Genomic DNA, 25769 nt, shown 5'->3' with positions numbered 1-25769 from the left:
AGAAAATGTATGCTATTTGAGCACAAAACTATGTCCAAATCAATTCGCCAATGGGAACAATATTGCCCGAAGCACAGCCTTGCGGTTTAGAATGAGTTAAACTGCTGTTCAAGAAAATGGAACAATCATGTCAAGAATTAGACATGGCATTTTTCTTCATTTCTGGTACCTTAAAACCAGCTTTCTTCTTCTGTTGAGTCAACCTCCTTCCCTGTCATATCAATCTTTGGTAGCGATTGCTTTTATTTAACCTAATTCTGAGCAGAAATAGCTCAACTCATCTCTTTAGTTTCCTGAATTTCTCCTTTGGCTCTCATGGATGCTTGCGGGCAGTTTCATGGAATGGGTGGGTGCTTCTTCCTCTTCGAATGATCAAACTGACCTCCTCCTCCCCTCTCTTTCCTCCCCCTCCTCTCTTTCTCTCTCACACAGCTCATCCTATTCTCTACCTGAAGTCTCTTTGAGCAGGAAAGGAAAGGACCCTGGTAAAAAGTCTCTCAAGTCCTCTTGTTTGCATTTAGAAAATATACAAATCCACTCCCAGATTTCTAGTTTCGGCTAGAACCAAATTCCCCCTTAAACCGTGAACCCGGGTGGGGTAGGAACTGCAGTCCTGTCAATTCTTTTGTTCTGTAATCTCCCACAAGCTTATAGTACAGTTCTCTGCACAAAGTAAGCGCTCGATAAATAGCACTGACGCTAACTACACACTTCAGACTACCTCAGAGACAGCTGTCAACCCCACTAAGCCTTCATGTTGACTTTTTACTCCTAGGTATTTGTCATTTACCAGACTCCCAGTATGCCTCAGATAAGACTCTTCCCTCAGGTCACTTTCCTATTGCAAGACCAAAGGTAACATAGCACTGAAAAATTTAACCAAGTCACAAAATACCTAGGTCATTGGGTAAATAGCAATCATAATTTCCTCATAGCCAACCATTTTAAAGAGATCGTGAGACCCTTAAGGGCCAGGGACTGTGTCTGTTTCCCACCCGTTATTCTTTTCCAGTGCTAAAGACAGTGCCCTGCACATAGTTAACACCTAATACTATTACTCCACTAAGTAATAACACCTGTGCTATGTGTTAAGCACTTATGATGTGCCAAGCACTTTATTCGTTCATTCATTCAATGGTATTTATTGAGCGCTTACTATGTGCAGAACACTGTACTAAGCGCTTGGAATGGACAATTCAGCAACAGATAGAGACAATCCCTGCCCAGTGATGGGTTTACATCATGCCAAATACAATATGGGATTCATAGTCTATGGGAAGCAGCATGGAATAGCGGATAGAGCACGGGCCTGGGAATCAGGTCATGGGTTCTAATCCCTGCTCCTCCACTTGTCTGCTGTGTGAACCTGGGCAACTTCTCTGAGCCTCAGTTACCTCATCTGTAAAATGGGGATTAAGACTGTGAGCCCCACGTGGGACAACCTGATCACCTTGTATCCCCCCAGTGCTAGAACAGTGCTTTGCACATAATAAGGGCTTAACAAATGCCACCGTCATCATCATTATTATTATCAAAATGGGGATTGAGACTCTGAGCCCCACTTGGGACAGGGCCTGTGTCTCTATCGTCGTTTTGTACTCTCCCAAACATTTAGTACAGTACTCTGCACACAGTAAACGCTAAATAAATACGACTGACTGTCACACCGGCCATTTGTTTTATATTTAAACTTTAGTTCTTTTGAGGTTATTAAAGTATCAAACCTCCCTGTGTCTTCGCTAGATTTATAAAGCAAAATTCTCTGGCCCGGAATGAAACCTCAGTCTAGTGGGGTTCGGAAGGAGTTGAGGTGTGTTTGTGTGTGGAGTGGAGTGATTACTTTCTTGTGGAGAGGATGCATTATTCTGCATTAGCACCTTAGCCTTCACACCTTATTAGCACGTCATTAGCAGCTTCTGCACATGATAGTCAAAGAGTGAGCTCTGGTGGGTGGGAGCAATATGCCAGGCAATGGATGCTTTCTAACCTCGAATGTTAATGATGGAAGTCAATAAAAAGAGTAGAAAGCTGGGCACTAGAACACTAACAATAATAATAATTCTGGCATTTGTTAAACGCTTACTATGTGCCAGGCACCGTACTAAACTCTGGTGTAGCTTCAAGATACTCAGGTTGGACACAGTCCAAGTCCCACATGGGGCTCATGGTCTAAGGGGGAGGGAGAACAGGTGTTTAAACCCCATTTTACCGATGAGGAAACGGAGGCACAAAGAAATGAAGTGATTTTTTCAAATTTACACATTAGACAAGTGGCTCGGTAGGGTTTATAACTAAGACCTCCACAGGCCCAGCTCTTTCCACTAGGCCACCCTACTTCCCTTTATTGTACTCCGGCGGGAAAATGTCTGTTTTTGCAGATCAGGTTGGAAATGGCTTTATTTAAAATAGCTTATTGTAATCCCTGTATCCCGACCACTGAAAAGAATCCTTCCTATCTCCTCTGTGTTTATCTAGAATAAGCCTTATTTGTATTCTTGATTCATGTGGTTTCTTCTTCAAACCTCAGCTGATAACAAAGTCAACAACATATAGCAATAAAGAGAAACCAATCTAACCTCAATCACGTGACAAACTGAATTCCGTCCTCAGGTTCTCAAAGTAGTACACCTTTTTCAAGTGTTTCCGAATCATTCCAAACTGCCATTTAACTGTTTTAACTAAAATGGAAGTAAACACCAAAAATACATGGCGGGGTCGGGGGGAGGTGTTAGGTCATGTGCAAGTGACCCTTCCAGGATGATTCTGACACTAGAAGAGTTTTCACATCATGGCCATTATTTAGTGGAACAACTGATTTATACATTTATTAATCTGAAGAGACTAAGAATTGTCTGGCTAACGTATGGCCTTTCAGTCAGGGAGAACAGGAACTGAGAACCATATGGCCTACTGTTCCTTTAAGACTGGAAGCTCTGGGGGTCACCGCCCCCCAAAACCCAGACCAGTCCCCCACGTTGCACCAGCAGGTTTAGAGCGCTGGGGATTCCGGTGGTTTCCTGATTTGTCTGGAGTCCAGGGAGTCCAAAACTGTCTCCTTCCAAAAACCGTCCTTATCACTTATCTAATTCATTGTCTTCTTCATGGTCATTGTTTTCCTCTCACTGAAGCACCAGTAAACACTTTGTAAACACTTCAACTAAGAGCTCTATCACTTGGCCAGAAATAGAGACTATAAAATTGACACAGGAGGAGGGCCAGGGGAATCCTGCGGCTCTTCTCAGCTCTCTTACTGAGCTGCACTGGTTTAAAAAGTAAATTGTTTTGGGAGTGTCTTGCCCCACTGGATCCTTAACTCCTTGTGGTTGGGAATTGTTCCGAATTCAGTTTTTCTTGTATATTCTCCATATGATGAGTTTAGTACAGTGGTTTGCACTGGGTAAGGGCTCAGTAAATACGACTGAATGGATACGATGTACAGTCGGAGGTGCTCCGTAAATATTTTTTGATGGTGATGATTTGGGATCGTTGTCCGTGAGGGCCTGAGGGTGGCGGTGATTCTCTTTTGCCTCACTGAGTGAGGAGACCACTGTTCTAAATGTTTGGGAAAGTGCAATGGATCACTGTACATGATATGGACCGCCTAGGAGCTTTCCAATTTAATAATAATGTTGGTATTTGTTAAGCGCTTACTATGTGCAGAGCACTGTTCTAAGCGCTGGGGGAGATACAGGGTCATCAAGTTGTCCCACGTGAGGCTCACAATCTTAATCCCCATTTTACAGATGAGGTAACTGAGGCACAGAGAAGTTAAGTGACTTGCCCAAGGTCACACAGCTGACAAGCGTTGGAGCAGGGATTCGAACCCATGAGCTATGACTCCCAAGCCCAGGCTCTTTCCACTGAGCCATGCTGCTTCTCTAATTTAGTGAGACGGACATGAGATACACATAGGAGGAAGTAATCAATATAATAGGGACATAGGTCCCTGGGGGGGGGGGGTCCGGTGAGTACCCAAGTGCTCTGATGACATGTAAGTGCTGAAGTGGGACTATAAAGGGGGCGGGTGAGAAATTAATCGGGGAAGACCTCGTGGAAGAGGAGTGATTTCAGAAGGGTTTTGAAATTGGGGAGAGCAAAGGGAGAGAGGGGAGAGAGGAGGTTGGAGAGGCAGAAGAGGCCACGCACCCAGACATAGCCAAGCAGTCAACCAGTGGTATTTCTTGAGCGCTTGCTGCGTGCAGCACACTGTACTAAGCGCTAGAGAGGGAATGATACAATGGAGTCGGTAGATGGGATCCCTGCCCACAAGAGAGCTAATCTGGCACAAGGCAGCCCCCATAGCTCTGCTCAAAGAGATGCCTATTTTTGCAAGCCAGAGTGGGAGGTCAGACAGAATCGGTTGGCAAGCAGTAATTTGCTCAGTCCCGGGTTAACAACTCTTCTGGAACTGGCACTCTTTCCTGATGCTCACAGCTCCTTTTATAGTGCTCTTCACACCCAGTAAATGCTCAAATGCTTTTGGCTGCTTGACTGTCTGGTAGAAACCCACAAAACTGCACAACATATTTTTAGAATTTATTCTCTCTTACCAGTGACTGCCTAAGGCAGAAGTGTGCTGCTTTTTTTCATTAGTTTTTCTCACTAAGTAATCAATAATCAGTTCCATTTGTTCAGAAAGGATCTGGCCTTTTTCCACCACCGTCCTCGATTCTCTAGTGCAGCTGGTCTTGTACTGGACTGTAAAGGACAGCGTCCCAGGTAAGGACCAGCTGAGGGGCAGGGTGGCCTAGCGGCTACAGCACAGGCCGGGGAGTCAGAGGGAACTAAATTCTAATCCAGGCTCTTTCACTTGTCTGCTGTGTGACTTTGGGCAAGTCACTTCACTGCACTGGGCCTCAGTTACCTCATCTGTAAAAGGGGGATTAAGACTGTGAGACCTATATGGGACCTGGACTGCCTCCAAGCTGATTAGCTTGTATCTGCCCCAGTGCTTAGCACGGTGCCTGGCCCATACTGAGCGCTTAACAAATACCATAAATAAACATAGAGGGACAATCCAATTGAGTCACCCCGCCTGTCTGAAAGCTTCAGGTGGAGGCAGGCGTAATTCCATTCCTATGAAGAACAGGTTCCAGACGGCTTCAAGATTGTGTAAAATGTTTTCTCCCAAAAAATCATCAGGGGCCAATCAACAGGGAGAACTTGAAATCGGGGGGACCGATGAACCGATAGGTAATTCCCACTTCAACGTTCATTCACTTCCACTGAAAGAGATTTCACTGGGAAGGATTTATGGGTGTTTTTAATCCCAGCCACAGGAATTTTCAATTTGGAAACCAATTCTCCCTGGTCTGTTTCATTTTCTAGTTTGCAGAATATTTAAAGGAAAATATTCAGAATCGGCCTTCTCTTACTACTTTAAAATAGTGAAGATTTACTCTGGCAGAGTGAGTGAAACAACTTTGACATAGACTACCACTTTGTTCTGAAATAAAGTTCCAAAGAAGTCCGAAGTGAAATCTCATTATAAAGTACGTTTTCGTTTCAGATGAGCATTTCATCACCAGTTGTAAATAATAGGGCTGGTTTTAATATCAAAAGTAAAGCTACTGATGCTATCTTCAAAACATATCTGCTTGCTCTAACATGAATTCTTTGTTTCACTGGGTGAAAGTCTCCTAGGAGAATGAAGAGAGGCACAAAATAACTCCCCACATGCATACATAAATAGATAACTTCTGAAATGTCATTAAGGCATTAAAAACCCTGCAGGGGGGCTAGCTTGGGCATAGAATATATTATTGTAATGCATATTTACAACAAATTAAACGGTATTTTGGGATTTCCCCTCTCTACTCCTCTCTATATCAGGCCTCTATCAAACTCCATTAAGAGTTTGAAAGAGAAGAGGATTTATATGCTATTACAGACCTCAATGCAACTGCTTAAGAATTCTTCTAAGAAATGGAGTCATGGTGGGATTGAAACCCTGAAGGAAGGTGACAAGCTGATTCAGCTTTCTCAAATGAAGCCTTTCAGTAAACTTTACAAAAATCGTGAATGCGTACACTAAATTTAGTTGTATTAGCACTGATCTAAAGGCAGTTTTGAGGCTATTTTCCATGATCATAAGACACCCTGCCCACGTATATGAATCTATGGCACGAAAACCCATTAACCTGGAACAAGATTTACCAATCTGTCACCAGGTTACGATATTTTTCTCAACACCATGTATCACAAGGATAATCCTGGGCATGGTTTGCTATGACCACCACGGCATGTAAATTCAAAGTTTATTCAAAGAGAAATCGAATTTCAGTTCCACTCTTAGGCCCAAATACCACATGTTATAGTGCTGAATGGACACCTTTGAAAGCTCTTGAGGCCTAAAAGAGAAGTATTTAACATACTTGTAAGGCAGGATCATATTTTCAAGATACTGGGTTTTTTCAGCTGAATTTTTTGATAGGGAAAAACTTCCGTCCTTACCACCCAAAAACTTCTAGAATCCTTTCCGTTTACTCATCTTACGAAGCGCTGATATAGTTTTGACTTCAAAGAGAGTAAAAGGCAGGGAAGAGATAAAACAGTTCTGAAGAAAGATGAAAATGACTCAATCTACTAACCTTCATTTTCATTAGACAGAAAACAATTTATAATTCCAAATGTGGAAGAGGAAATCACAAGCAGAGCACACATGATTTCATCAAAGAAACTTCACTCTTTTAATCATTCATTCAAACCAAGTCCTGTCTGCCTCTATCTTCATTCATGAAGACTAAATGCTTCTTGTAGCCTTCTCAGCAAAGACAAGCACATTACAATAGCTTCTTTGGCCTTTTTAGCTGAGTAGTCTTAATCGATTCAACTTTACACGCCAAAATCTCAAAAGGTCTTCTCCTTGTCAGAATCGTAGATCTTTTTCCAAAATACCCAAGACTTCTTCCTTGGCAGAAAACAAATGGCTTTGCCGGAATCATGTCAACTACAGAATAGGGCAACTGGATTTTACAGAAAAACATTATATAACGGTATTATCGACGGTATTTACTGAGCACTTACTGCGTGCAGAGCACTGTACTAAGTGCTTGGGGGAAGACAACAGAATTGGTAGACATGTTCCCTGCCCACAGTCAGCTTACAGTGTAGAGGGAAATAATGTAATATAATTTATGCAATATAGCTTACATATATGGACATAAGGGCCGGGGGATTGAGGGTGAGCCGAACACTAAAGGCCTGAAGGGCACAGATCCAAGATTGTGGATGATATGGATGGGAAAGAGTTGGGGAAAAGAAGCCTTAATTGGGGAAGGCCTCTTGAAGGAGATGTGATCTTAATAAAGCATTGAAGGTGGGGAGAGTAGTGGTCTGGAATAAGAGTGGTAGTCTGGCATATGTGGAGGGGGAATGAGTTCCAGGCCAGAGGGAGGATGCCGGAAAAAGGTCAGGAGAGAGATAGATGACATCGGGGCATGGTGAGCAAGCTGGAAGTAGAGGAGTGAAGTGCGGCGGGTGGGCCGTCCTAGGAGATGCGTCAGGTATGGCAGTTGGGGGTAAGGAGTTTCTGCTCGATGTGCAGGTGGATGGGCAACTTCTGAAGGTAACTGAGGAGTGGGAAGACATTCATTCAACTTTTTTTAGAAAAACGATCCAGGCAGTAGAACGAAGTACGGACTGGAGTGGAGAAAGACAGGAGGGAGGGAGGTCGACGAGGAGGCAGATGGCTGTAGCCAAGATGAGATAGGATAAGTACTTGGACAAGCATGGTAGCAGTTTGGATGGATTTTAGCGATGTTGTGCAGATAGAACCGACAGGACGTGGGAACACTGAATATGGGGGTGGAATGAGAGAGATGAGATGAGGACAAAGCCAAGGTTCCGGGCTTGTGAGATAGGGAGGATAGTGGAATTGTCTACAGTGAAGGGAAAGATGGGGGCGTGGCAGGGTTTGGGAGGGAAGATAAGGAGCTCTCTTTGGGCTTAAGGAAAAGATGGATTTTGCTCTAGATTTCTTGCATAGGACCACTTTTCCTATACTGTGCGACTTGCATTCTGGCAAAATCCAGAGTTAAGAAAAAATTGTACGACAGACTTTCCCGTTCTGATTGTCACAAGCGGGCACATGGCACCACCATTTCTTCCAATGTCTCGGTGTGCTGTATCTAAACAGGTCTGGATCGTTGCAGAAATGTTGCCTAGTTCCCTAGCCAAAATGTGCAGGGAAAGCACATGCTGTGGCGGAACTGAGTGTAGAGGGCAGTGAAGAAATCAGATACCGGTACGTTCTTTGAGCAAATCAGGTCGAGATTTACACTCTATCCAACCACCACCAAGTCCTTAAGGATAGATTCTTCTCTCCACTCTGTGGTATCTAAGCCAACTCTTGGCAAAATGAAGATCCTTGGTCAAGTTACTTGATTCTTTTCATGGTCTACTTCCTTGTTATCCCTCCATCTGTCTTCCTCTGGAGTTGACTGCAGACCAGAAGGGGTGCATCGCTATTAGAAAAATACCTGATATAACCAATAAATCGTCTAGGGAATTAAAATTGTCCTTTTTAGAGGCTGTTTTACCCACCTGTCCCATTGTCAGGAAAGGGAAATGGTAAAAAAGGAGAAGAAATCATACTATTATTCCTCTAGACTGTAAGGTCGTTGTGGATAGAGAACGTCACTGTTTATCGTTGTGTCGCACTTTCCCAAGTGCTTAGTACAGTGCTCTGCCCACAGTAAGCACTCAATAAATACGACTGAATGAATGAAAGAAAGGTTTCCCAAGGTCTTTATCTCAGAAAGCTCTAACGGCACATTTGTTGACAGCGAACACTTCACTTGGAATACACCAGGTTCTGAGATGATCGGCGGCTGAAGAGGCCTCTATGTGCCAGGCCCTATACTAAGCCCTGGGCTAGATATGAGCTAACAGGGTCGGAAACGGTTCCTGCCGCACGTGGAGCTCACAGTCTTAATCCCCATTTTACAGACGAGCCAACTGAGGCCCAGGGAAGTGAAGTGACTTGCTCAAGGCCACATAGCAGACAAGTGGTGAAGCCCGGATTAGACCCCAGGTCCTCTCATTCTCAGGCCTGTGCTCTTCCCACTAGATCACGCTGCTTCTTGACTGTGGATGAACTCTGCGAATGAGGTAGACTCTCTCTAATCCTATTCCTCTCAATCCACCGGCTTCTTCTAGGCTGTTTGTTTAGTGATATGGAAGTGAAATGTAATCATTCTTTCCTGAGTCCCATTCGGATAACAGACTTTATTTGTTCTCAACTCAGCAGTGGGCTCACTATTATTCAGACATTTATGTTTTTTTTCCACAGTGTTTAAACGGTTTGAGCAGAGTCATTAGAGAGCAGAAAGGCACCCAGGTAGATATGATCTGATGTCCTGGATCAGATCATATACCCTCAAAAGACCAGTCTCCTCAAGCTCATTCTTGTTGCTACGAGGAGAAAAAAAAAAATCCTCTATAATGAATCTGGACAGTTGGGTGAAACTAAAGGAAAACAGAATGGCTTCCTGAGGCTTGGGATTCAGTGAGCTCCATTTAAGTAGCGGCAATCCCGAATGGTATTCACCATTCGTCAGACTTTCAAATCCAGTCCGACTTGGTGACCTTAGGCAGCCCTGAATTTATCAACTGATTTCTAAGCCATGTGAAGAAATATCTCCTTTTGATTTGCGCTCATTTTATCCATCGCTAACTTCACGAAGTGATGCCTGGTTTTCGCCTTTTAAAGAGACAATTTGAAATTACAAATGAGGGAAGGATCAGTCTTAACAAATCCCATCACCTACTGTGAACCTTAATCGGGTTTCTTTTCATTCACCGCTCAAGGCTTAGTAGTTTGTGTTTCGAGGCCTAAGTATGAAAGGATGCTTCTAACAGCTATTTCTGAACATTTTAGATTGATTATTCTCTTTCAAAGTAGTTTATCCGCAGGCAGGAGTGTGGTTTCAGAAAACATCAAAACATTAACTGCAGAGACAAAAAAAACTTGAGACATGTTTCTAAGGCACATGGTTTTGTTCAATGGACAAGGAAAATAAATACCGAGGTCGCTGAGTCCTATTTTCTGCTAGGAGAGATCCGGATGGCTTAAAACTGTAAAGGCTTTCCACCTGTGCATTCTCTCCCAGCACTTAGTACAGTGTCCCACACATAGTAAGCACTTAATGAATGCTATTAAAAAACAACCACCCTATCCTCTAAGGAAGCTAATCTCAGCTTCTCTTCATCCCTGTCATTGAGGAGTTTTGGGGTCACCTAACCTCTCATATGCTTGATTTCCCTTCTGGTGACAAACAAAAATCTGGGTGAGAACCAAAGGGAAAACTCAGGATCTGAGAGATTGTGTTCTAAAATAGGAAAGAGGAAAACAATTCTCTTCAATTACATACGAGATGATAGACCAAGAAAATTGACTCGAGGCCAATGTCGTGTCAAAGTGCTAGCGACAAAAACAGTTGTAAGTGCAGTGTTTGCTGCTATGACCGGCGATTGTTTATAAGTGTTTACAGTCCTCTAGATTGTAAGCCCGCTGTGGGCAGGGAACATGTCTACCAATTTTATTGTCTTGTACTCTCCCAAAGCGCTTAGTGCTGGGCTCTGCCCATAGTAAATGCTCGGTAAATAACACTGATGGATTGACTGATTAATTGTGCTGCTAAAATGTTTTTAATAATGTTGCTGAGAGTATTTATCTCAATTTATAAACAAGGCAAAATTGCCTTGTGCTCCGCTGCATGTGAAACATCTTTCTATCTCAAAGACTACCAGGACCAGAGGAATAGACTGAATGAAAAAGACATGGGAGTGTTGCCTGAGCACAGGTTTTTAAAATAGTGACATTGCAATACGTTTTGAAGAAAGATTAAATTATCGGCGGCGTCACAGAAGGTGGGTAACTCTAAGCAGCATAGGCCAGAGGATAGAGGACAGGCCTGGGAGTCTGAAGCACCTGGGTTCATTCCTGGGTATTTATTGAGCGCTTACTATGTGCAGAGCACTGTACTAAACGCTAATCCGGGCGCTGCCACCTGTCTGCTGTGCGACTTTGGGCAAGTCACTTCTCTGTGACTCGGTTCATCATCTGTAAAAAGGAAATTAAGACTGTGAGCCCCATGTTGGGACACTGTGTCCAAACTGATTAGCTTGTATCTACCCCAGTGCTTGACACCTAGTAAGTGCTTAACAAATAGCATCGAAGAGTGCTTGACACCTAGTAAGTACTTAACAGACACCATCATTAAGACTGAACTACTTTGCGTTTCCAGGTCATCTGGAATATGGAATTTGCTCCCTGAAGAGTCTATGCACTAAAGGGACACATTTAGTATAAAATGAAATCATGGCTGATCGCCTCTGAATTCCTTTGATCTCATTCCAGTTCTATAGAGCCATCGTATCATTTTAAAGTGATCTTTGAGATCCTCTTTCCTGAGCGCCAGTGACCTATTCACTTGACTAACAAGGGAAAAAGAATAAATGGGAGGAGGAGGAAGAGGACAGGGGCGGTATGAAAAGGAAAGCTCCTCCTAACCCACAGTCATTCACCCGGGAATGCAGCACGGCCTAATGGAAAGGGCACGGACCTGGAAGTCAGAGGAGCTGGTTTCTAATCCTGGCTCCACCACTTGTCTGCTGTGTGACCTTAGGCAAGCCACGTCGCTTCTCTGTGCCTCAATTACCTCATCTGTAAAATGGGGATTAAGTCTATGAGCCCCATGTGGGACATGGATTGTGTCCATCCTGATTATCTCGCATCTATCCCAGCGCTTAGTAAAGAGCCTGGCAGGTAGTCGTAGTAAGTGTTTGATAAATATCATTTTAAAAAAGGATGCCATCCAATGTTAAATAATACTCTCCAGAATGACCTCGATCTATCGGTTTTCAGCTTACCTTACAGAAGTTAACAAAAATCACCAGCAAATCCTGGCTGGCTAATGTGTCAAATACGGTTAGCTGCAGGAAGGAGCAGGCAGATTTCAGGCAACTTTTAAAAAAATGCCATTATATTTGCCCCACACAGGCATGACTAAACCCCATAACGCCCCCTCCACGAATCTGCCTCTCAATTTATAAACCTGCTAGTTTGATCCTTAGGAAAGTACATCCATACCTATCGATTTTAGAAATGTGAGCCATTAGAATATTGCCGTTTTAAGATGCTGTATTTTATATGCCCGGCGCAGAGTTACAAAGCAACTGGAGTGCCGATAGATTAAGATGGAATTTTTTTATGGTATCCGTTAGGCACTTACCATGCGTCAAGCACTGTTCTAAGCACTGGGGTAGATACAAGTTAGTCAGGTTGGACACCATCCCTAACCCCACATGGAGCTCACGGTCTACATAGGAGGGAGAACAGGTTTTGAATCCCCATTTTACAGTTGAGGCAACTGAGGCACAGAGAAGTCACGTGACTTGCCCCGGGTTGCCCAGCTGGCAACTGGCCGAGCTGGAATTTGAACCCGGGGCCTCTGACTTCCAGACCCGCGTTTTGGTTTTTTCCCACTAAGCCATGCGGTTTCCCAATTAAAAGTAATCCTACTTTCCAGAAAATGGCATTTTAAAAGAATTAACGGTTTCAATCTGAAAAATTTTACTAATTTGTCCATTTTAAAAACCATCTCGTGTTATTTTCAGCTTTTTCCGTATATTGAAAAGTCACATGGTTTAGTGGAAAGAGCACAGGTCTGGGAGTCAGAGACCTGGGTTCTAATCCCCGCTCTGTCACGTGCCCGCTTTGGGCAAGTCACTTTGGGTATGTCACTTCACTTCTCTGTGCCTTAGTAAAATGGGGATAAGATGCCTGTTCTCCCATTTAACTCTGAGCCCCTTGTGGAGACGGACACTGAGTCTGACTTGATTATCCAGTATTTACCCCAGCACTTTGAATAGTGATTGGCACATAGTAAGCGCTTAGCAAATACTGTTCTTATTATCAACATTAAGAATGATAACAGCATCGTTCACTATTACACCAAGGGATTAAGGAGTGAGGCTCTTCTTCGATCCCCGTGTCTGACACGAAGGTGCAGGGATCACGTCTACCAACTCTGTTGCGATGCACTCTCCCAAGTGCTTAGTAGAGAGCTCTGCACACAGTAAGTGCTCAATAAATACTGCTGAACGACTGATTGATTAATACAAGTCTCAAGGACAGCTTTAACTTCATCTGCGCTTTCTGAAACTGTAATTTTCTTCACACAATTTTACCACCATTTCTAGGACAGCTTTCCCTTCCCAGGGTTCGCCTGTTAATCCGGAGGCATCCGTGCACGATACTCAACGATCAAGGACTCTGCCTTTTCACGTGACCCTACCAAAAAGCCTGAGGGTCCGTGTCAGCTAGGCTTCCAAAGCCATCCCCTCCCTCTCACCAAAAATGGCCAGAAGCCTTCGCAGGGTCGTCTGTCAAAAGACGGGATGCCAGCCTAGAAACAGCGGTTGCCAATTCAACAGACATCGCATTCGAAGTGCCGAGTTAAGCAGGCCCTCTTTCTATGAAACCCGGGCTCCACTAACCTACTAGGTCAATTTCCGAGGACGGAACGTAATGGGGAAGGAGGGACAGGAAGCAGAATCGGGGATGGATGGTACTCGTGGAGGCTACACGCAGCTGAATGAGAGTGGGAGTGTTTGTAATTTCACACCGGTGCCTTCCCTTTAAAATACAGAGACATATGATGCCTTTCCTTTAAAATACAGAGAGACGTAGGCTATTAAAACCGACTCTTTAACCTAAACTTAGAAATTGAAACTTGAATGATACAATGTAATCTACTGTATTACGAATTTCAATCACTCATACTTTCTACCTCCACCGAAAGAAATTAAGTGCCAATTTAAAAGTAAGTTGCTACTATTATTAACTTTGTCAGAGGAAAGCAACCACTAGTCTTACAGATGTCAGAACACTCTCAGTTACTTCACTATTTTTAGGATGAAGATCCTGTCTGCTCTAACACACCTGTCCTGGTTGAATTAAGAAACCGCTCTTTTTCCTCCTCGACGGTCGGGTTTAACAGGATCTCAGAGTCAGTTGGTATTAATTATATTTGTCCCCTACATGAAGGTAGGGGGTGGGGAAACAATTTATAAAAATCCCAACCGAACATCAGGGCCCTAACCTAGACCGGGAACCAGCGATATGCAAATTCCCAAGCTTTTCATGTGGGGTATTATTTTCCCTTAGCACTCTTTGCCTTTCCCACCACCCAACAATGTGTCTTTCTCCTTCCCGCTTCTAAAACAGATTCCACCTCTTCATCAATAATAAATAACATTCGAACAAGTGTTCCCTTGTGCATGGCAGTGAGCTAGAATGAAAAGGCTCCTATTTCTTCATGTTACTTTTCCACCATGACATTTAGTGAGAAGTTATCTCTGGACCACCTCGTGCTAATTTCTGAAATTAAGCAATCCACGTTTACTGCTTCATGTGATTAATCTGGAGCCTTCCGTCGACCGTCGAGGCTATTCTTCACTTTATACGATCAGATTCTTCACTGAACCCATAACTCTCTATAAAACTAGCCGATGTCCTTCCTGAGGACGTTACTACGTACTTGGGAGGAAATCTTGGAGAATGCTTACTTTCTGCATTTTTGTCTTTCACTGGCTCATGAAATACAGCGCTGTTGCTCATCTCAGCCATGCATCAGACCTTTACTCTATTTTTCGGTTATAAAATGTCTGGCAGTGTTCCAATTTCCCTCACTCATATATCACAGAAAATTAATACTGTTGGGACAATAAAATGGTTCTAGAATGCCAAACATATTGTACTGAAAAGAAAAATTTGAAGTAATTTTTTACAAGTCTCTTTCACTCTTTAGTTCTTCTGTCGATGGATGACAGCGGGTGTTGCTATGGCGAGAAAAATGTTCAGTTACATAGTGATGGAGAGACAACAAAATATTAGCCTGGTCAGAATGCTGTAGAAACCTGGTTTTCAGTTAAAATTTGGTCACAACCGGGCTCTCTCAGATCCACCAAAATGGCAGGTGACCTGTAGCACCCTGTCATGTCTTAGAACGACATGTCCTATACTCATTCATTCAATAGTATTTATTGAGCGCTTACTATGTGCAGAGCACTGTACTAAGCGCTTGGGATGAACAAGTCGGCAACAGATAGAGACGGTCCCTGCCGTTTGACAGGCTTACAGTCTAATCGGGGGAGACGGACAGACGAGAACAATGGCACTAAACAGCGTCAAGGGGAAGAACATCTCGTAAAAACAATGGCAACTAAATAGAATCAAGGCGATGTACAATTCATTAACAAAATAAATAGGGTAACGAAAATATATACAGTTGAGCGGACGGGTACAGTGCTGTGGGGATGGGAAGGGAGAGGTGGAGGAGCAGAGGGAAAAGGGGAAAATGAGGCTTTAGCTGCGGAGAGGTAAAGGGGGGATGGCAGAGGGAGTAGAGGGGGAAGAGGAGCTCAGTCTGGGAAGGCCTCTTGGAGGAGGTGATTTTTAAGTAAGGTTTTGAAGAGGGAAAGAGAATCAGTTTGGCGGAGGTGAGGAGGGAGGGCGTTCCAGGACCGCGGGAGGACGTGACCCGGGGGTCGACGGCGGGATAGGCGAGACCGAGGGACGGCGAGGAGGTGGGCGGCAGAGGAGCGGAGCGTGCGGGGTGGGCGGTAGAAAGAGAGAAGGGAGGAGAGGTAGGAAGGGGCAAGGTGATGGAGAGCCTCGAAGCCTAGAGTGAGGAGTTTTTGTTTGGAGCGGAGGTCGATAGGCAACCACTGGAGTTGTTTAAGAAGGGGAGTGACATGCCCAGATCGTTTCTGCAGGAAGATGAGCCGGGCAGCGGAGTGAAGAATAGACCGGAGCGGGGCGAGAGAGGAGGAAGGGAGGTCAGAGAGAAGGCTGACACAGTAGTCTAGCCGGGATATAACGAGAGCCCGTAGTAGTAAGGTAGCCGTTTGGGTGGAGAGGAAAGGGCGGATCTTGGCGATATTGTAGAGGTGAAACCGGCAGGTCTTGGTAACGGATAGGATGTGTGGGGTGAACGAGAGGGACGAGTCAAGGATGACACCGAGATTGCGGGCCTGCGGGACGGGAAGGATGGTCGTGCCATCCACGGTGATGGAGAAGTCTGGGAGCGGACCGGGCTTGGGAGGGAAGATGAGGAGCTCAGTCTTGCTCATGTTGAGTTTTAGGTGGCGGGCCGACATCCAGGTGGAGACGTCCCGGAGGCAGGAGGAGATGCGAGCCTGAAGGGAGGGGGAGAGGACAGGGGCGGAGATGTAGATCTGCGTGTCATCTGCGTAGAGATGGTAGTCAAAGCCGTGAGAGCGAATGAGTTCGTTTTTATGATCCTTGGGGCCCCGGTCAGAGGGAAGAGAGGATTGCCATTATTATTATCATTGTATCTGTTAAGCATTTACTAGATGTCAAGCACTATTCTAAGCACCGGGGCAGGGGAGGAGAAAGAGTCGAAGGACGAGGAAGCGAATGCGAAATAGACTGCACGACTCTCCAAGTTCTCTCCCCCGTCCTTCGAAGGCTTACTTGAAGGCACATTTCCTCCAAGAGGTCTTCCCCGACTAAATACGCTTTTCCTTTTCTAACTCCCTTCTGTCTCTCCCTGACTCGTTCCCTTTATTCATTTCCCCTTCTAGCCCCACGGCATTTATGCGCATTTCTATAATTTATTTATATTAATGTCTTTCTCCCCCTCTTGACTGTAAGCTCATCGTGGGCTGGGAATGTGTCTGTTATACTGTACTCTACCGAGCGCTTAGTGGAGTGCTCTTCACACAGTAAGCGCTCAGTGGTAGACGACTGACTGACTGACTAGTGCAGGTTTCTGCCCAGAGCGAGCATCCCATAGATACTACCGACTGATTAGAAAAAGAAAGTTGAGGGTAGTTCTCTCCTCGCTCCACCCTTCCCTGGAGAGATCACCAATGGGGAATCATGGAATGCCGAGCTAGACGGACACGATGCGATGGCAGGGAACGGCGGTGCACAGAGATGCCGCATCACCTCTATCCAACAAGCTGTGTAAACTAGAACGCGCATTTTCCTAAAGGCAGGTTTCGTCAAGAACGTAATCTCCGCGGTATAAGAAAACGGTGTATTTTGTTCAAATCTCCTTAAAAAGGCAGCGTGTTTGGAGTCCGAGAATCCGGATCCTATTGTCTGCTGGCCTGTTGTGTGGCCTTGAGTAAGACCCTTCTGTACTTCACTTAATCCCATCTGTAAAATGGGATAATGATCAGTAATCGATGGACACCTACCTTTTCCTACCAAACGGAGACGTTGCGGGGACAAGATGAGATGACAACATGAAAGTGCTTGGGAAAAAGAAATGTGCTACACAGATTCAAAAGATTCAGGGAGTTGTACTGGGAATCAAAATTGCATCCCAGAATCTTCTACACAGTCAATGAACCAAGCAAGGACAATAACACAAAAAGACTATTAGCCACAATAATGATTCTCATAAATTTCACTTTTGTATAGTTCAGATTCCGATATATTGGTAAATCAATACGCAGAGTTAGTACTTGAGTTAAAACTCTCATTATGGGCAAAATTAAAGAGAAACAGTCAGATTTTAGATGAAATCTCATTTTTGCACCGTGACCACTAGTTCAGACGAATTTTCAAAAGTAATGAACTCAGTTTTCCCATAGATAGCCTACATGCACATCATGCAGACTCAAATTCTTCATATCACTTGTTGTGGGCGATAGATGCGACAAACCAACTCTGTTGAACTGTACTCTCCCGAGTGCACGCGGTAGGTGCTCAATAAATACGATCGACGGATGGATTGATCATTTCCTCGTCCAGTAAAAGAACAAATCAATTTTTGGGTCAGAACGCATCTTCATCATTTCAGAAGGTGTCATCGACATAATTATAATAATTATTCTTAATGTAGAGTACAGTAGTAAAAGATTATCTGACTATCCTTTTATGTGGCTGAAAAAATCATTTACTTATTAAGAGAAAGATGCATTCTGACCTCCCTTGCAAGTGTATAGGACTAAGACAGTTATATGCATTTATTTAAAATGCAGCCAAATAAGAAAATACTTTTCAGTGAAGCTTTTACTATGCCAGTTTCAACCAGGGACTGATTTTTTACAGTCAAATTAAAAGTCTCTGTAAAGGATCAGAGCCCCCGATCATAGACCCTGCCATGCGACTAAGGCCAAAATTTCCATTTGGAAAACGATCAAAGATTGAACAAACCTAAGATCATTAGAATTGCTTTCATGAGACTCCCGGTGATATTTTTATTTAGAACTGTGGACGTTCCCAGCAGTATTTAGTCTTTAATATCAATAGTGAAAATCTAAATCGACTCATAACCCCAAATTTAACAGGCCTATCTAGTTTTATAGTCCTTTTATTGTCAAAAAGTAAACCCCTCCCCCCCCCCCCAATGATCACCTGGATTTTGTTTTCTCCAGGCCTTTAATCACGCACGACGTCACTAGGAACACGGACCGATTTTTAAGGAATAATTTTTATATCCTCTCCTGATAAAAATCCCCTAAGAGCAGTGGCTTTCTAACAGTGAGCCAAGGAGGTGAAGGTGAGTTGGAGGAGAACAGAATAGGCACGGAAAAATAAGCAGCGAATTCACGAAAGGAAGATAATTGGCATAATATGTGGGTGGCCGTCCACAGAATACCAAATTAGAGATTTCCCTGCGAGGTTTTTATTTACAATTTAAGCTATAACTTAAAGCAATATCACACTTGAACCAATTTTTCCTGAGGCAATTTTTTTTTCCCCTTTTGGGGAATCTATCTGATAAACTAACAAGATCAGTATATCAAATGCGGGGGGGGAAAAACGCTGAACCGGGATTACAGAACTTTGAGATTTGGGTCGTCTATTTTATGCAACAGAATTAGGGGGAAGTGTATGCACGTGTTTACCAAACTATAGCGAGTCCCGGTTTGGGGTACTAGGAGAGTACATCCCTCATATATCACAGGTATCACTAATTAATGCACCACTAATTACGTTAGCCACAGTATCAGGTTACCTTGTGCCCAATTCAAATATCCTAGTTCTCTTTTCCGGCTAGTTACTGTATCTACAGACTCACCAAGATACGCTACAACCGACATCGACGTAAATACGTCAAACTACACAGCATTTTAGCAGTAAGGCAAAAGAAAGATACCTTGCTAATTTAAAAGGGGAGACTCTTTTCACCACCACTACAAAGTACACTTCTCCTTCCACCTATAAAAATTTTCTTTGGGGTTACGGACAGAAGGTGGCAGATTTTTCCAGAGAGTTCGAAAAAGAGGTTAAGTGAGCGTAGTATGGGTATTTCTTTTGCATTTTGTTCCAATTTATGATCCTCCTTTCGAATATAAAGTACGCTCTCCCCCCACCCCCCCCACCCCCCCAAAAGAAATGTTTGCGGCTCTTTCGGCTCAACCTTCTACTATAGGATTAATGATATCCTCCGTCAGTTAAAGATGTTATTGATAGACACGAGTTCTGCTTTACTCGGTCCTCATACAAATGCGGAAGGGAAAGAGGATCGCTAAGAGGAAGAGAGCATAAAATCAGTGTGACTTGGTGGCCTTTGCAAGAGAGTTCTTCAATCTATTAGGAATTAAGCAAATCTCCCCTCGGGGAATCAGAAGGATATTCCCCACAACCAAGGTGCCCCGTGGAACTTGACCTTTTGGGATGAAACAGGGAGTTCAAACAGATTAAAATAAAGAACCACCAGAAAGGGGGCCAAACAACTGGGGGACCTGGGAAACGAAATCTCCCGAAGCATCGAACGACACTGAAAATACCCTAGGTAAGCATTTACGGCAGTCTAAGCGAGCACCTATTTTTCCCAAATCGGAGGTCAATGTTTGATTAACGCTCCAAGGAGAGTCAGAAAAATCTTCATCTGAATCATTTTCTTAACCCTAGCCCTCTCCTTTTATACCAGTTAGGAGAGGAAAATGAGTCTGTGTGCGTGAGAGACGTTTAAGGGGAAGGTGAGGAGAAAACGGGTCAACCGCCAGGAGTTTAAGCGAACTTTCTATCGGCGTACTCGGATCTGTTTTTTTAAAAACGACAGGTATTTAACGCCATCCTGTTTTCTGTATCGATTTACATCTCTCATCGGGATTAACGGACCGCGATAGAGATCGCAAATGGAAGGATGTGGAGCGGTAGAACGTGGGGGCGAGGGAGACCAAGACGACCCCATAAAGGACGATAAACACGCTCTTATAAGAACCGGCTCCTATTGCCAGCAATTCTGTATTCTGGTGAGGTCGAAGTAACCCACCCTGCTCAAGATGATCGCTTTTTGCAAGCGTTCTGGAATGAAACCCCTGGATAGTCAAAAGACCTGAGGCGATGCCTACGCCACCGGGTATTTAAGACAAGTGGATCTGGGAGCGGTCCAGCGATCACCCGCTCCTTCCTTTCCGCGATTTCGTTCTGACATCCGGACGGGGCCGGCGGTCACTGTATTCCCTCACCTCGGCGAGTACACCGCCAAAACGCACTCCGCCAACGAGCAGACCACCGGGAGGAGCAACGACACGCCGGAGAAGGAGGGGAATTGGGAGCCGGAGGAAAAGCGAGGCATCCCTTCGGCCAATTCATCCTCTCGAATCCCGGGGCACCTCGTGGCATTTCTGAAAAGCGGCAGATCGCACCAGTGTGCCTTTCTAAAAAGGCACCTGGTGTGGGGGTGGAAGGAGACTGATTCACCAGGCTAACTCGGTCTCCCTGTCCATCCCCGGGCTGGAAACGACCCCTCCTGGGGCGGCCGCCGGAGGGGACGGATTTCTCGGGGGGCCGAAGAGAACAGATGTTCAGCTGCGGCCCGACAGAGGCTGCGCGCCAGTTACCACCTCGACACCCGGGATGCTGCGGAGGGGCGGGGGGAGGGGGGATCCAGGCTCTTGGGGCGCAGCGCTTCGGGGAAGCGGGGCGAACCCGGGGAAAGATGCGGGGCGGGAGGAGGAGGAGGAGGAGGGCGTTCAACGGTCGAGAAGCAGCGTGGCTTCGGTGGCAAAGCGGCTCGGGGGTCAGAGGACGTGGGTCCCGATGCCGCCTCCGCCACCCGTCCGCCGCGTGACCTCGGGCGAGCCGCTTAACTCCTCCGGGCCCCAGTTCCCTCACCCGGGAAACGGGAGACGAAGACCGCGAGCCCCGGGCGGGACCACCCGATCACCTCGTAGCGTTCAGGACGACGCTTCGCCCTCGGTTAAGCAGCGTGGCTCAGCGGCAAGGGCACGGGAGTCGGAGGTCACGGGTTCCAACCCCGGCTCCGTCACTCGTCGGCCGCGTGACTTTGGGCAAGTGACTTAACTTCTCCGCGCCTCGGTCCCCTCGTCTGTCAAATGGGGATTAAGACCTTGAGCCCCAACCGATCCCCTCGCGTCCCCCCTCCCGGGGTTTCGAAGAGCGCTCGGCACAGGGCGGGCGCTTAAGGGACGCCACCGCCATCCCAGCAAGCGCCGGCCCCGGACCCTAAGCGGCGGAGAGACTCAACTAGAGGGCGGCGGAGGAGGAGGAGGAGGAGGAGGAGGTCGGGAGCGGAGGAGGTCGAGGGTTTTCCCCAGCGTCCCGACGGGAACGGGATGCTCGCGGCGGGGCGTCTTGGCTGTCACCGGAGCGGGCCCGACAGCGCGGAGGCGCGTTCGGTTTCGGGGGGGGGGGGGGGCCTCCTCTCGGCCCTCCCTCCCCCCCGTCTCCCCGCCAGGCGCGAGGCACCGTCCTAAGCGTGGCGTGGCGGGGGAGGAGAAGAAGCGATCAGGCGGTCCCGGTCGGGGCATCCTCTCCTCCCCCGGGCCTTCCCCGCGCCTTACCTGCCCCTTGACCAGGCTGGCGGCGAACTGCCTCATGACGGCCTCCACCGTGTAGGCGCTGGACCAGCCCCGGGGGGTGAGCAGCTCCATGCAGATGGCCCCGCCGTCCAGCACGTAGCCGTTCTCCAGCCGGGGGCTGAGCACCCGCATGAAGGGCGGCGAGAAGGGGAAGTTGTCGGGGAAGGTGAGGTTGAGGAGGATGAACTCCGTGTTGGTCTCCTTCATGTCCTGCCACAGGACCGAGTCCTTGTCCACCTGGTGCAGCTTCACGTTCCAGTCGAAGAGGCTGTCGTCCACCAGCTCCACGGAGATGAAGCGGTCGCTCAGGCGGGAGATGTCCTGCAGCTCCTTCATCAGTCGCCGGCTCCGGACCTGCGTGCAGTGCTGAGCCCGCCCGGCCGCGGACCCCGGCGCGGATGACCCCTTGACCCCCGCGCCCTGCGGCCTGGACTCCCTGGACGCGGGGGGCTCCTTGGGCCCTCCCGGCTTCTCCTTCGGCCCCTGCTGCTGCTGCTGCTGCTGCTGCTGCTGCTGCTGGGGGTCTCGGCCGGCCGGCTCGGGGGTCTCCTTGCCCCCGGGGTGGCCCGGGCTGCCTTGGCCCTGGACGTGGCCGCCGCCCCCGGGCTGCAGCTGCTGCAGCTGCTGCTGCTGCTGCTGCTGCTGTTGCAGCTGCTGCTGCTGCTGCTTGTTGCCTCCTCCTCCGCCTCCGCCGTGCTTCTGGCCCCCTTTGGCCCTCAGCGAGGAGGCCTGCTGCCCTGGCCCGGCCCTGAGGCCGTGGTGCCGGCTGCCGTGGTGGTGATGGTGGTGGTGATGGTGGTGATGGTGGTGGTGATGCTTGGGGTCTTCCGTGTCCCGGTTGTGCAGCCGAATCAGCCCGATCTTCCGGAGCAGAGTGGCCATCTTCCCGTCTTCTCCGAGCCCGGGGAGGGAGCGGGGACGGACACGCCGCCACCCCCGAGACCCCCGGCCGGTCCCCGGACCCCGAGCGGACGACGACGACGAGGAGGCAAGGGGAGGGGGCGGCGCAAGCCGAGCTGGGTCCCGCCGCAGGGCGACCGCCGCCGCCGCCTCGCTCGGCCTCTGCAGTCCGACGAGGGGGGAGGGAGAGGGAGACGGAGACGGAGAGGGAGAGGGAGACGGAGAGGGAGAGGGAGACGGAGAGGGAGAGGGAGAGGGAGACGGAGAGGGAGACGGAGAGGGAGAGGGGGGCCGCCCCGACACCCGGGGCTCGGTGGCTCCCGCCAAGCGCCGCGTCCTCGGCCCGGCCCCCGCCGCCGGCGCTGCCCGCCCGCTCCGGAGCCCGCCCCCGCCGATGCTCCCCCGCCTGGTCCCGGACGCTGCCGGGGAACCGGTCCGGAGGCTGCCCCCGCTGCAAGGATGCTTCTCGGGATGTGCCCGCTGCCGCCGCTGCCCCGCGGGCTGCCCCCGCCGCCCGGAGGGTCCGGAGGCTGCCCCCGCTGCAAGGATGCCTCTCGGGATGTCCCCGCTGCCGCCGCCGCCGCCGCCGCGCTGGCCCGCGGGCTGCCCCCGCTGCAAGGATGCTTCTCGGGCTGCCCCCGCCGCCCGGAGGGTCCGGCCGGAGGCTGCCCCTGCTCTCCGGCCGGTGCGGAGTCTCCCCCTCCCCGCCCCCCGGCCGCCTCTAGGTTGGGCGTCCGGCGCCGAGAGGAACCGGTCCTGCCGAGGGGGGTCCGGGCCCGGGGGGGGTCCGGTCCCGGGGGGGTCCGGTCCCGGGGGGGGTCCGGTCCCGGGGGGGGCCCGGCCGGCTGCTAGGCGGGGGGGTGCGGGCGGCCCTGCCTCTGCGGCCCCGCCGTCGCCGCCGCGGACATTGCAGACGAATAAGAGGGCTCCGGGTCCCCCCGCCGAGAGCTAGCGGGGAGGCGGCGCTAAGGCGGGCCGGGGGGGAGGGCCGGGGGCGGGACCTGCCGGGACCAACCCCCGGCTTCCCCTCTCTGCACCCCGGCCCCGCCTGCACTCCCCCGTCGAGGGCTGCCTCTCCCTCCCCGCACCCCCAAACCCTGGGAGCCCCCCACCCCCAGCCGGCTGTCCGTCCCCCCGGGCACCCCAAACCCTCGGATCCCCCCCCCCCGCCCTCCGCCTCGGCAGGCTGCCCTTCCCTCCCGGCACCCCCAAACCCTCCAACTGCCCCCCGGCCGTCTGCCCTGCCCCTTCTGCACCCCGCACCCTAAGAGCCTCCCCCCGGACGGCTGCCCCTCCCTCTCCGCGCCCCAAATCCTTCCGCCGTTTCGGCACCCCCAAAGCCCCCGTCCCCCCTCCCCGGGCCGGCGGCCCCTCCCTCTCTGCATCCCGAATCCCCAGATTCCCCCTCTCCGCCATTTCTGCACCCCCAACGCACGCCGCCCCCTCGGCCGGCTGTCCTTCCCTCTCTGCACCCCAAACCCTAAAAGCCCCCCCGGCCGGCCAACGGCCCCTCTCTCTCTGCACCCCGAACCCTCGGATTCCCCTCTCACCGGCCTGACTGCCCCTCCCTCTCTGCACCCCAAACCCTCAGACCCCCCCCCACCCAGCCGTCTGCCCTGCCCGTTCTGCACCCCCAAACCCTTAAAGCTTCCCCCCCCCCCAGCTAGCCACCCCCCTCTTTCTGCACCCCAAACCCCCGGATTCCCCTCTCGGCAGGTTGTCCCTCCCTCTCTGCACCCCCAAACCCTCGGAACCCCCCCCGCCCAGCCTTCTGTCCCACCCTCTCTACACCTCGAACCCTCAAATTCCCCACTCTGCAGGCCGCCCTTCCCCCTCTACACCCCAACTCCTCGCAACCCCAGCCCCGCCATCCCAGCCCGGCGGTTTTGCCCCGTGGGAGCAGGTGGGGAAAAGGGGGGCAGAAAGACCCCCCACACACACACACACCCCTGCCCCTTCCCGCACATCCCGCACGTGATAATAATAATAATAATAATAATGATGGCATTCGTTAAGCGCTCACTGTGTGCCGAGCACTGTTCTAAGGTAATCGGGTTGTCCCAGGTGGGGCTCACTGTCCCATTTTACAGATGAGGTAACTGGGGCCCAGAGAAGGAAAGGCATATATTGTTGTTTATTCTATTTTATTAATGATGTGTACACGTCTAGGATTCTATTTATCTATCTCGAAGGTGTCGACGCCTGACTACTTGTTTTGTTTGGTCGTCCGTCTCCTCCTTTTAATAATAATGATGGTGTTTGTTAAGCGCTTACTGTGTGCCAAGTACTATTCTAAGCACTGGGGTAGATACGATAAGAAGGCTGGTATTTGGTTAGCGCTTACTGTGTGCAAAGCGCTGTTCTAAGCGCTGGGGGCTTACAAGGTGATCAGGTTGTCCCAGGTGGGGGCTCACAGTGTTAATCCCCATTTTGCGGAGGAGGGAACCGAGGCACGGAGAAGTGGAGTGACCCGCCCAGAGTCACAGGCTTAGAACTCACGACCTCCGACTCCCAAGCCTGAACTCTTTGGCCTGAGCCGCACTGCTTCTCTTAGGCCGTGAGCCCGTTGTCGGGCGGGGATGGTCTCTGTCTGCTGCCCAGTTGTCCATTCCGAGCGCTTAGTACGGCGCTCTGCACCCAGTAAGCGCTCCACAGATGCTATTGGACGAATGAATGAAGGTGACGCGCCAGAGTCGCCACCAGAGTGGCGGAGTCGGGATTAGAACCCGTGACCCCCGACTCCCAAGCCCGGGCTCTTGCCGCTGAGGCACTCTGCTACCCACCCTGCTGTGCCCTGAAAAGGTCTCCCCCGTTTGGAGAACGATGGGGCCGGTATTCGTTAGGCGCCCACTATTCATTCGTTCGATAGTATTTATTGAGCGCTTACTATGTGCGGGGCACTGGACTGAGCGCTTGGAACGAACAAGTCGGCAACCGACGGAGACGGTCCCTGCCCTCTGACGGGCTCACCGTCCGATCGGGGGAGACGGACGGACGAGAACGATGGCGATAGATAGGGTCGAGGGGAAGAGCATCTCATAAACACAATG

At 49.0% G+C, this 25769-nt stretch overlaps 1 protein-coding gene across 1 annotated transcript in view; it reads right to left on the bottom strand.

Annotated features, from left to right (window-relative positions):
- The window catches only part of UBE2QL1 (ubiquitin conjugating enzyme E2 Q family like 1), a 29006-nt gene extending 6074 nt beyond the window's left edge, over nt 1-22932 (bottom strand). The window contains exon 1 of the mRNA XM_007655521.2: nt 21802-22932. Coding sequence (XP_007653711.2) covers nt 21802-22701 — 900 coding nt within the window. The 5' untranslated portion in view covers nt 22702-22932. The remainder of the gene's footprint in view (nt 1-21801) is intronic.
- Between the last annotated feature and the right edge of the window lie 2837 nt (nt 22933-25769).

The sequence above is a fragment of the Ornithorhynchus anatinus genome, chromosome X3 (assembly GCF_004115215.2).
Source record: "Ornithorhynchus anatinus isolate Pmale09 chromosome X3, mOrnAna1.pri.v4, whole genome shotgun sequence".
NCBI lineage: Eukaryota > Metazoa > Chordata > Mammalia > Monotremata > Ornithorhynchidae > Ornithorhynchus > Ornithorhynchus anatinus.
This window is presented reverse-complemented; position numbering and strand designations above follow the sequence as displayed.